Source organism: Coregonus lavaretus (assembly GCF_964263955.1).
Source record: "Coregonus lavaretus genome assembly, chromosome: 6".
NCBI classification, from domain to species: Eukaryota; Metazoa; Chordata; class Actinopteri; order Salmoniformes; family Salmonidae; genus Coregonus; species Coregonus lavaretus.
In genome coordinates, this window is record NC_139993.1 from 42,073,416 (window position 1) to 42,086,420 (window position 13,005).

Below are 13,005 nucleotides of genomic sequence, written 5' to 3' on the forward strand. Positions count from 1 at the left end.
CCAATCTCCGCTGTGGAGCTTTGCAGCTCCTTCAGGGTTATCTTTGGTCTCTTTGTTGCCTCTCTGATTAATGCCTTCCTTGCCTGGTCTGTGAGTTTTGGTGGGCGGCCCCCACTTGGCAGGTTTGTTGTGGTGCCATATTCTTTCCATTTGTTAATAATGCATTTAACGGTGCTCTGTGGGATGTTCAACGTTTAAGATATTTTTTTGTAACCTACATCTGTACTTCTCCATAACTTTGTCCCTGACCTGTTTGGAGAGCTCCTTGGTCTTCATGGTGCCGCTTGCTTGGTGGTGCCCCTTGCTTAGTGGTGTTGCAGACTCTGGGGCCTTTCAGAACAGGTGTATATATACTGAGATCATGTGACAGATCATGTGACACTTAGATTGCACACAGGTGGACTTTATTTTACTAATTATGTGACTTCTGAAGGTAATTGGTTGCACCAGATCTTATTTAGGGGCTTCATAGCGAAGGGGGTCAATACATACGCATGCACCCCTTTTCCATTTTTTTCATTTCACTTCACCAATTTGGAGTATTTTGTGTATGTCCATTACTTGAAATCCAAATAAAAATCCATTTAAATTACAGGTTGTAATGCAACAAAATAGGAAAAACGCCAAGGGGGATGAATACTTTTGCAAGGCGCTGTATGTATCATGCACAGTGCATAGGGTAATATGATATTATTAAATTAATAATTCATAGGAAATTACATATTTTCTACAAATGATATGTTTCAGTCTAGGCCTATGTTATAGTTATTTTACATTGTGTGGCTGTCTTAGTGGACAGACAGATAAGAAATATTATCATGGCAGACAGTCATGTGTACAATTAGAATGCCATAAATCCAGTACAGACAGATAAACAGTAAACTAATGCAGGGGTGTAAAGACAATATAACCAATGGGGCCATCTTTACATTCTTACCATCAAGAGCAGAGGGTCCTGAATTCTTATTCTCCTCCGCAAGCATCACCTCTTCTGCAAAGCAGACCCAACAATGAAGTCTGATTCATACAGTAGGAAGGTAAATATCAAGGACATTGTGTTTCTGAGGTAACCTTTAAAAAGCATGACGTGTATTGGGTCTATAGCGTAATACAGACAGTGGTTTCAGTACCTGCTCTGTCGATCCAGGCTCGGTAGCCATTGAGTTCCCGCTCAATTTGCTGTTGCCTCCGTAGCTTCATGAACGCCCTGCGGTTTTCCACCCGCTCCCTCTCCTTGGCAAACTCCCTGCAAGCCAAACACAACAGCAGATAATTACTGTTCTGGGACCTGTTGTTCAGCGCTGACCTGGCCTCCCTCATCATTCAGACAACAGGGGAGAGAAGGGGTGTGGAGGGGGAGACTCAAACCTTGTCTTCTTTCCATGCAGTTAATTAGAGTATTTTGTGCATTAACCTTTTGTATAAAACCCATTAACTTGTACAGACAGTGACAGAGTGTATAAAAGACATGTCAGCCACCCCGGCACAATGTGGCAGTGCCACGGTGCTGCTGTAACGTTAAGGTGGACTCACCCTGAGAGCACTCCCAAAACCAGGTTCAGCACGAAGAAGGAGCCGATGATTATCAGAGGGATGAAGTACATGCAGTTCCACGTGGGGCCTAAGGCATCATTGGTCTGTGGAGATACAACACAAACAGCAGACAATAACCAGGAGATATTGAATCCAGGAGAAAGCACTGTATTATTATACTGTACCAACACAAAATATGGAGCCCCACATTGTTGTTCCACACCTGAGATCCATGAGTATAAATCATATTTTGACATCATCATCAATGCATGATTTGTGCAAAGTGGAAGTTACAGTCCTATCTCAAGACAGGATTGAGCCCTATGGACATGCATGTCTCTGGCACAAATACAACAAAGTCATGGTACCAATATAATATTTTTTGATGAAACATGTTCAAATCATCTATGACTTTGTTGAGCTTCACAATCAATTTTAGATACTTTAGGATGATTTGGTTATGATGTGTGAAAAATGCTAATTACGGTACTAGGACCTGGATGGGATTTGTGCCACAAATGCTTCAACATTAGCATTTGGAAACAGTGACAGGGAAATAAAACCAAAGCATGGATTGCTGTCATACCTTGTCCATAAACTGCTTACAGGTGAAGGAAACCAACGTGTCATTTTGTAATTTGGGTGTGCTATCCCTTAATTATCTAAAAGCTGGTGTTACCACGATCCAAAGCAATTGTTAACAAGTAAACATGGCTATGACTATCTCCTGACTAAAGCCAGTGTAAAACGTTCTGGCTTGTGTTCCATTGACCTGCTGTGCACTTTGTCTGCATGCTGCTGCACCTTGGGTATTTGTGCTTTGTCAGACAGCAGCGTACAGAGTCAGAGAGTGGTAGTCTTTAACTAGCTATTAGGCTGTACCACGGTCAGTAATGAGTCAGGCAGAGGCTAGCTGACTGACTACAGGAAGTAACCGAGTTCAAACACACATCCTCAGTCTCACAGTTATACAGAGGTCTCATTAACTTAATGAGGGGGCCTATTCTGTTCTCTACCTCCATGTGACAATTCCCTTTGTCCACGATTCATAAACGGTTTTCACTGTAACTTGAATCTGGACTTCGGGGAACATAATGGATATATGTGAAACTGAAAACCAAGTTGATCTGCGTTAAATAAAACAGCAGGATATAGTGTGCAGCAGAGAGGCAGCAACTGCCTGCTGGTGTCTCAATCCTAGAGAGAACAGAAGTATTGATTAGTACTGGGCCAACATGAGAGGGGAGAGTGGATCCTGTATGGCAGTAAGTGGATTCTGTATTAGAGAATGCAATGAAAACAATAAAGAGCAGCATCTGTACTCAACGTTGTTTTCGCAGACTGCAATGAAGTGGGTGGAATGGTTTGTTTGTGAGTGACTTACTGACTGACTGAGAGTCTGTGTACGTGTACATGTGAAAAGTTTCATTCCAAAACGCTATATATCCATTTTCAGAAATGTTAGTAAATTAGCTTTTATTGTTTAAAGAAATTATGAAAGAGATGGTGTGTTTTTTCACTATCTAATCATGGCATGGGGTTGTTTAATGACAGACACATATTTGTTTAAAATCTATCACTTGATGGTTTCATTTCAGAGAGACAAATAATCATGTTCTTTTGCAAAATGCTCTATCTATATCCACTTCACTCTTAGAGAAATAAGTAGTACTGCTAGGTTTTACACAGTCAAATGTAACAAATAACAAAAATGTTTATAAAGAAATGTACAAATTCAACATTTGTAACATGTAAAAAAAAAAAATAATTCCAGTAATATGAGCTTTATATGTAAAAAACGAAATACAAGTTTGGCATGGTCCCACAAATCCTGAAAAGATTCTACAGCTGTACCATTGAGAGCATATTGACTGGCTGCATCACTGCTTGGTATGGCATTACCACCGCCCTCGATCGCATGGACCTACAGAGGATTGGGCGGACAGCTCAGTACATCACTGGAGCCGAGCTCCCTGCCATCCAGGACCTCTATATCAGGCGGTGTGAAAAGAAGGCCCGGAAAATCATCAAAAATCCCAACCACCCAAGCCATAGACTATTTTCTCTGCTGCCGCACAGCAAGAGGTACCGGTCCATCAAGTCCAACACCAACAGGCTCTTGAACAGCTTCTATCCCCAAGCAATACGACTGATAAATAGCTAACAAAATAGCTACAAGGAGTTTACCTTGTATCTTTATTTACCTTTTATTTCAATATTTGCACTGTCTCTATGCACACTCACAGGGCCCTATACACACACACACACACACACACACACACACACTGTCACTCCAACACACACACAAACACTCACTCCATCATTTGCTCCCTCACACATAATATGCACATACATTTATATTGACTCTACACACACGCACACCCACTCACATACAAGCTGCTGCTACTGTTTATCTTATATCCTGTTGCCCAGTCCCCTTACCCCTATACATATCTACCTCTATCAGTCCAGTATCCCTGCACATGTAAATATGGTATTGGATCAGACTTTTGAAATATTTTCAGTATATAGTATGCTTACTTACTTACTTTATTGTGTATTTCATATTTCCTATTTCCTATTCTTATTTCTCATGTGTTTTTTTTCCTAGTAATACATTGCATTGTTGGGTTTTGAGTTTGCAAGAAAGTCATTACACTGTTCTTGTGCATGTGACATTAAAACTTGAAAGTTAAAACATTTACATTTGAAATTTTAGTCATTCAGCAGATGCTCATCCAGGGCGATTTATAGTAAGTACATTCATCTTAAGATAGCTAGGTGAGACAACCACATATCAGAGTCAAATATTTTGGATAAGAAAAAATTCCATTCCAGCTAAACAATGGATATATAGCGTTTTGCAAAAAAAACACATTTTCATACACATCTAAATTCTATGAATTAAAAATCGAAGAAAGCAGTAATATTTTACACACACATGAAGGAACCCATAAGCAATCATTACTGATGAAAAAACCCAAATGTGAAAAATTGGTGGATGTAGCGTTTTGGAAATAAACTCTTCATGTGCACATGTGTTTGACTGAGTGTGTGTGTATGTGCATGCAGTGTGTGTATTCCTGTAGAAAGGAATATGAAACAGCATTAGAGAAACTCTCTTGTCTGCTAGCCCTTTTAACCAGAACAGACTCTCATTATCTACCCTCCACTGTCTCTCTTCATTCCTTAATAAATTCCATTCACCTTAATGTAAGTCAACATAATATAATCACGGCAGAAAATCATCTGCCTCGATCTATTTAAATAAAGAGCTGTGAAAGCAGTGAGCAGAAAGTATGGCCTGGCATCTACAGTGCCTTGCAGAAGTATTCATCCCCTTTGGCGTTTTTCCTATTTTGTTGCATTACAACCTGTAATATAAATTGATTTTTATTTGGATTTCATGTAATGGACATACACAAAATAGTCCAAATTGGTGAAGTGAAATGAAAAAAAAAACTTGTTTCAAAAAATTCGAAAGAATAAATAACGGAAAAGTGGTGCGTGCATATGTATTCACCCCCTTTGCTATGAAGCCCCTAAATAAGATCTGGTGCAACCAATTACCTTCAGAAGTCACATAATTAGTGCAATCTAAGTGTCACATGATCTCAGTATATATACACCTGTTCTGAAAGGCCCCAGAGTCTGCAACACCACTAAGCAAGGGGTACCACCAAGCAAGCGGCACCATGAAGACCAAGGAGCTCTCCAAACAGGTCAGGGACAAGGTTGTGGAGAAGTACAGATCAGGGTTGGGTTATAAAATATTATCAGGAACTTTGAATATCCCACGGAGCACCATTAAATCCATTATAAAAAAATTGAAAGAATATGGCACCACAACAAACCTGCCAAGAGAGGGCCGCCCATCAAAACTCACAGACCAGGCAAGGAGGTCATTAATCAGAGAGGCAACAAAGAGACCAAAGATAACCCTGAAGGAGCTGCAAAGCTCTACAGCGGAGATTAGAGTATCTGTCCATAGGACCACTTTTAGCCGTACACTCCACAGAGCTGGGTTTTACAGAAGAGTGGCCAGAAAAAGCCATTGCTTAAAGAAAAAAATAAGCAAACACGTTTGCCAAAAGGCACGTGGAAGACTCCCCAAACATATGGAAGGAGGTACTCTGGTCAGATGAGACTAAAATTGAGCTTTTTGGCCATCAAGGAAAACACTATGTCTGGTGCAAACCCAACACCTCTCATCACCCCGAGAACACCATCCCCACAGTGAAGCATGGTGGTGGCAGCATCATGCTGTGGGGATGTTTTTCATCAGCAGGGACTGGGAAACTGGTCAGAATTGAAGGAATGATGGATGGCGCTAAATAAAGGGAAATTCTTGAGGGAAACCTGTTTCAGTCTTCCAGAGATTTGAGACTGGGACGGAGGTTCACCTTCCAGCAGGACAATGACTCTAAGCATACTGCTAAAACACCACTTGAGTGGTTTAAAGGGAAATATTTAAATGTCTTGGAATGGCCTAGTCAAAGCCCAGACCTCAATCCAATTGAGAATCTGTGGCATGACTTAAAGATTGCTGTACACCAGCGGAACCCATCCAACTTGAAGGAGCTGGAGCAGTTTTGCCTTGACGAATGGGGGGGTCTTATTCCTTGTTTGTTTCACAGTAAAAAATATTTTGCATCTTCAAAATTGTAGGCACGTTGTGTAAATCATTTAAATTCCAGGTTGTAAGGCAACAAAATAGGGAAAATGCCAAGGGGGGTGAATACTTTCGCAAGCCACTGTTTGCTCTGTGGGTAGGCCTGTCATACACTGTGCTACACTGGTAGTCAAGCAGTGAAAATGAAATCTTTAATCAAAATCAATTAAATGTGTTTTCCACTACCTTACAAAAGATGTGTTAGGATAATCTTTCCGTGAATCTCAATCCCAGGGTATCTATGATCTAAACCGTATGATTCCCCTGGTGAGAACAGTGGTTTTCAGAGATTGTGTAGCATATGGCAAGCATGTTATCCTGTGGTGGCCGAACATGCTGCAATGCTGTGTTGACAAGGAATCCGCTGACACTGTACTTGATTATAACTTTTATTACATCATAGATTACAGCATCAATTTACAGACTTCTGCAGAGTCTGGAGAGCCACGAAACCCAATCTCAAATATGATAGCTCTTCCCGTCCTTTGTTCAAAACCTGGTATATATCCTATGTAACATAAGATGGGTGTTTTGAATAGACCAATCCCTGGCCTCCACATATCCAAATGTTCTCTATTTCAGGGGGGCCCTATAGTAATGCTTTCCAGATGTTTCAGCAAAGTAGAGTTCATTTAACCAACCATATGAAAACCTCAGCCAAAGCTATAAATTGTTCAGATACTACAATCCAGAGTAAAGTATTTTCATTTTCAACAATTGTAACGATCTCGGTTCGACAGACGCTGAGAGACGGGAAGCAAGTACAGGGTGATGATTTAATAAATAAATGACAAGGAACAAAACACGGACAGCGTCTGGAGAGGGGAAACGAAACAACATCAATGCAGACACAGGGATCAAACTGGGGAACAGACAGATATAGAAGGTGCAATCAACAAAGTCCAGGTGAGTCCAATGAGCGCTGATGCGTGTAATGATGGTAACAGGTGTACGTAAAGATGGGCAGCCTGGTGCCCTCGAGCGCCAGGGAGGGGGAGAGGGAGCAGGCGTGACAGCACCCCCCACTCTAGGGACGCCACCCGACGTTCCACCTGGGTGAGCCTGATGGGCTGGCCGAGGCATGGGAGCCGGACGAGCCGGCTGAGGCGCGGGAACCTGTCGAGCCTGATGGGCCGGCCGAGATGTGAAAGCCTGACGAGCCGGCCGAGGCGTGGAAGCCTGATGAGCCGGCCGAGGCATGGAAACCTGACGAGCTGGCTGAGGCATGGAAGTGTGACGAGCTGGCTGAGGCATGGAAACCTGACGAGTCGGCTGAGGCGTGGGATGTGAGCCTGATGAACCGGCTGAGGCGTGGGAGCCCGACGAGCCGGCTGAGGCATGACTTGGGATGGGAGCCTGCCGAACCAACTGAGAAAAGGAAACCTCTCGAGCCAGCTAAGGCGTGGAAGCCTGACGAGCCAATGATGTAATATGCCAGGGAGATATGTACAGTGCCTTCGGAAAGTATTCAGACCCCTTGACTTTTTCCACATTGTTACGTTACAGCCTTATTCTAAAATGTATTACATTGTTTTTTCCCCTCATCAATCTACACACAATACCCCATAATGACAAAGCAAAAACAGTTTTTGTTTTTGTTTTTGATCATTTATAAAAAATTAATAACAGAAATATGACATTTACATAAATAGTCAGTACTTTGTTGAAGCACCTTTGGCAGCGATTACAGCATCGAGTCTTCTTGGGTATGAGGCTACAAGCTTGGCACACCTGTATTTGGGGAGTTTCTCCCATTCTTCTCTGCAGATCCTCTCAAGGTCTGCCAGGTTGGATGGGGAGCGTTGCTGCACAACTATTTTCAGGTCTCTCCAGAGATGTTAGATCGGGTACAAGTCCGGGCTCTGGCTGGGCCACTCAAGGACATTCAGAGACTTTTCCCGAAGCCACTCCTCCGTTGTCTTGGATGTGTGCTTAGGGTTGTTGTCCTGTTGGAAGGTGAACCTTCGCCCCAGTCTGAGGTCCTGAGCAGGTTTCCATCAAGGATCTCTCTGTACTTTGCTCCATTCATCTCTTGTCTCGACCCTGCTAGTCTCCCAGTCCCTGCCGCTGAAAAACATCCCCACAGCATGATGCTGCCACCACCATGCTTCACCGTAGGGATGGTGCCAGGTTTCCTCCAGACGTGACGCTTGGCATTCAGATCAAAGAGTTCAATCTTGGTTTCATCAGACCAGAGAATCTTGTTTCTCATGGTCTGAGAGTCTTTAGGTGCCTTTTGGCAAACTCCAAGCGGGCTGTCATGTGGCTACAGAGATGGTTGTCCTTCTGGAAGGTTCTCCGATCTCCACAGAGGAACTCTAGAGCTCTGTCAGAGTGACCATCGGGTTCTTGGTCACCTCCCTGACCAAGGCCCTTCTCCCCCGATTGCTCAGATTGGCGGCCAGCTCTAGGCAGAGTCTTGGTGGTTCCATGCTTCTTGTATTTTAGAATGATGGAGCCCACTGTGTTCTTGGGGACCTTCAATGCTGCAGAAATGTTTTAGTACCCTTCTCCAGATCTGTGCCTCGACACAATCCTGTCTCGGAGCTCTACGGACAATTCCTTTGACCTAATGGCTTGGTTTTTGCTCTGACATGTACTGTCAACTGTGGGACCTTATATAGACAGGTGTGTGCCTTTCCAAATCATGTCCAATTATTTGAATTTACCACAAGTGAACTCCAATCAAGTTGTAGAAACATCTCAAGGATCAGTGAAAACAGGATGCACCTGAGCTCAATTTCGAGTCTCATAGCAAAGGGTCTGAATACTTCTGTAAATAAGGTATTTCTGAAAATGTCTGAAAACCTGTTTGTGCTTTGTCATTATGGGGTATTGTGTGTAGATTGCTGAAAAAAAAGTATATTTAATCAATTTAGAGTAAGGCTGTAACGTAACAAAATGTGGAAAAAGTCAAGGGGTCTGAATACTTTCCGAAGGCACTGTATACTGTAGCTAAGAAAGTAATACTAAGTGTATGTTGTGTAGTAAGCTGTTAGTAGCCCATGTGCCTCACACTAATAATTTGGTCCCTTTTCCTCTCATAATTTTGCCTACTGTTCTGACTTGGTGGTGCACATGTAGCCTATAGCCTGTTTTAGAGAAATGTAATCATCAAATATTGTAAGAGCTTTCATTGTTTGCTTATATGGCCCCTTTATTTATCCTACGGTTCTGACTTGTAAGGACGGCCCATGTTCTGAATTCTGCCGCTGTACATTTCAAAAGTGCAGAACAAATAGTTATATTGACTATGTCCATCCTAGCTCGCTCATTAATATCTTAATCGAAATTACGGATTGCCTCTTATCCGCTCGTCGTCCCCTTACGCCATAGTTTGTACATCTCAACAGTAGAAACCACATTTGTTTAAGCAATTCAGCCATATCAGCTATGTTTTTTTAAAAGGCAGTAAATGAGGCTGAATGAACTGTTTCGATGCCAGACAAGGCTCCGCTGATAGATAGCCAGGTGTAGCAGTGGTAAGGTGTTGGGACTGCTGTTGGGACTCTGCTGTTGGGACAGCTTTATGTAGGCCCTAACAGTTTGTGGGCATCGTTTGTCACCACATGTATTGTTTAGTGTTATGTTGTGTTGTGTAGTGGCTTTGCTGGCATGCATCTAATAAAAATGTTTTTGAGTTTGGCCCACCAAGATTTACGTGCTAAAATCGCCACTGTGCGTGACGCTCCTCAGCTCGGCAACAAAGACAATAACAACGCTTGTGGGGCTGCCAGGGGTGCTGTTTCCCTCTACTGCGGATTCCATCTTTAATGATGAGAATTGATTCAGCTTGCCGAGGGAGGGAGAAGAGCGAACATGATTGAGTTTGCTTGAGTTGGGCAGATTAGGGAATTACTGCACTGTCTGTCTGCACCCCTCCTGAAATAGACGCTGCATGCCGCAACATAACACCAGCCAGCCAGGTACTGGTGGTTTGGACCTGGGGGATGTTCTGAGGAAACGCTCAGTGACATCATTTCCGTCAGACAGAATGTGATTTTTTAAAACTTTATTTTACCATTATTTTACCAGGTCAGATTGACTGAGAAAACATTCTCATTTACAGCAACGACCTTTGGAATAGTTACATGGGAGAGGAGTGGGGGAGGAATGAGCCAATTGGAAGCTGGGGATGATTAGGTGGCCATGATGGTATGAGGGCCAGATTGGGAATTTAGCCAGGACATCAGGGTTAACACCCCTACACTTACGATAAGTGTCAAGGGATCTTTAGTGACCACAGAGAGTCAGGACACACATTTAACGTCCCATCCAAAAGACGGCACCCTACACTGGGCAATGTCCCCAATCACTGCCCTGGGGGATTGGGATATAAAAAGATTTAGACCAAAGGAAAGAGTGCCTTCTACTGGCCCTCCAACACCACTTTCAGCAGCATCTGGTCTCCCATCCAGGGACCGACCAGGACCAACCCTGCTTAGTTTCAGAGGCAAGCCAACAGTGGGATGCAGTGTGGTATGCTGCTGACAAATCTATGGATGGAGGACAGGGGGAGTTAACCATTAAACTTGACACACTAATACAACTGCTCCTCCTAGTACAGCGGCTGTCCCTTTGCATAGTGAATCCAGGTATAGTATAATATCGAGGCAGTGTTATGTTACGTATACTGTAATATGGATAACTGTTGGCTGTCATTTGGCAGCATCAGGTGGGGAGAGTAACAGTGTGCTATATATAGGACAGTATTCTTATCCCTCAGAGTCCCAAGAGAATGTGTAATGAAATGGAAATCAAAAGGTATGAAGCAGCTGTCAGACATGCAAGAATCATCACAACTCTCTGCAGTGTCAACAACGTCATCTCAGTCACTTCATATTGCTAGTTGAATCTGAGGGAGAAAGAGAATGGAATCAGAATCTCATATTAGCTTCCAGGACTCTAATCAGAAACCAATCAGCTGCACTGAGCAGAAAGCCCAGATCATTGAGTAAAACTCAAGGTTACTTTCGTTACCCCAGTTCTCTGATATTATGAAATGAAGGGCGGTGGGTGGAAAGCTCAATTGTAATCGTCGCTGACGTTAGGCATAAAGGCAGGGTTGGGCATCAAGGAAATCTTGGAAAAACCTGGGACAAACTGTAGGCACGAATGGTGAACTGACAGTTCATGCAGCTCACTCACTCACTTTGCAGTCCTACAAAAAGCATAAAACCTCAGATACAGAGCATTGGTAAGGAATGATCTGTTTTTGGTCATACCGTTTCTCAAAAACGCACCCCTTATTTCTATACAGTGAGCGTTTAGAAGGGGCTCTGGCACAAACGTTCCCTCCAAGCTGTGCGTGACCGCACAGCAGCCCCGAGACAAGCCCTGTGTGTTTTTTTCAAAAGTCTTATGGAATGTAGGCCTATATTGAACACCACACATTGGCTGCTACTGTAGGCTGAACGATAGAACAGCTATTTCCATGTTAAAATGTTATGGGATGCATTTTCTCCATTGTTTTTGATAGTAGGCCACTCTGGTAGGCCTACATTATGATAATATAGCCACAGTAGCCTACTTGGCCACTGTTAAAACTGTAACTTAAAGCGGGTACAGCCTCAGTGTTCACAGTAAAAGCGCCCTGGAAGTTGCACAGAATTTTCACAACGTTCAAGTTTGCATTCAGCAGACCTGAAATTTGCTCAGGGCTGAATTTTTTTTGAGGGAACATTGCCTGGCACTCTGGATAGTCTCAATGACTTGCATCCAGATTTAACCTCTCACAGGCCAGGCCCAGAGGGCCATGGTGTCCGGGTGAGAGTGGAAAATCTCTCAGTTCGCTTGGGTCAGAAGATCCCTGCGTAACGGGAGTTGCCAGGGCTTGTCGTACAGCCTGGCCATCGAGGGGCTACCAAGATGAGGAATGAGCCTTATTTCCTCACTTTGAGTAGATTGGGTAGTATGAGGGTTAGAGGAGGAAAAGCGTAAAGCAGCACCCTCGGCCAAGCGTGTGCCAGCGCGTCCACCCCCAATGGTGTGTCTCCTGCTAGTGCAAAGAACAGCGGGCAGTCCACGTTTTGTACGATGCGAAGATACATTTATCCAGTAGCATCAAAGCGTATTGGTAGACCAGCAGCAGGGTTGTAACATTACCAGGGAAGGAAGTGCCTGTCAGCGATGAGGCTCTGGGGTTGAGGTGGTTGGCCAGTGACGACTCGACCACTGGTGGCTTGCCAAGACCCAGCTCTTCCATGACTTTGACATTCATGTTGGCAAAAAGTCTGGTTTGGTCAATGGTTTGTCCCAGTTACATTTGGCTTCTGCCACGCAAGCTGGGATGGCTGGGAGGAGTTGCTTGCCTGGGACGGTGCGAGGGGAGTTTCCTCCCGTCGTACCAGTCCCTCTCTGCACTGCCACCCCCCACGGGTTTGGGTCACTCAATGCTGAGTCTGGCCACTGCCCGTTTGCAGACGTCGATGAGCAAATACTGTATCTGTCCTCCACCATCGATGCCCGGCTAAGTGTGGAAGAGGGCCTAGCGGTAAAGACCAGCAGACATGAAGCGTGAGCTAAAAGTTACAAAATGGTTTAAAACTACAACTCCATTACCAAAGGAAGACCAAGCATACTACGGTATAAGCCGGATGTTGCAAATGGTTGAATTTCTACAAGACCAAGAAGCGTGAAGCTGAAGCTACACGTATCCGCTACTTACATCAGACAAGAACTCTTGAACATCAGATCGGCAGTTACTTACCCCAATTCCGGCTTTTACACCCAGAGGCTGCCTTTCTGGTTGGTGGCGATTTTAATTTGGCATCACTAAGACACGTGATACCCAACTTCCA

General features: G+C 43.8%; 1 protein-coding gene across 1 annotated transcript in view; it reads right to left on the reverse strand.

The window, feature by feature from the left end:
* Positions 1–13,005, reverse strand: part of LOC311131293 (voltage-dependent R-type calcium channel subunit alpha-1E-like) — a gene marked incomplete at both ends in the record, with an annotated part of 137,178 nt that overhangs the window by 41,457 nt on the left and 82,716 nt on the right. Inside the window, 3 exons of the mRNA XM_084164190.1 lie at positions 938–991; positions 1,131–1,246; positions 1,534–1,637. Coding sequence (XP_084020316.1) covers positions 938–991; positions 1,131–1,246; positions 1,534–1,637 — 274 coding nt within the window. The remainder of the gene's footprint in view (positions 1–937; positions 992–1,130; positions 1,247–1,533; positions 1,638–13,005) is intronic.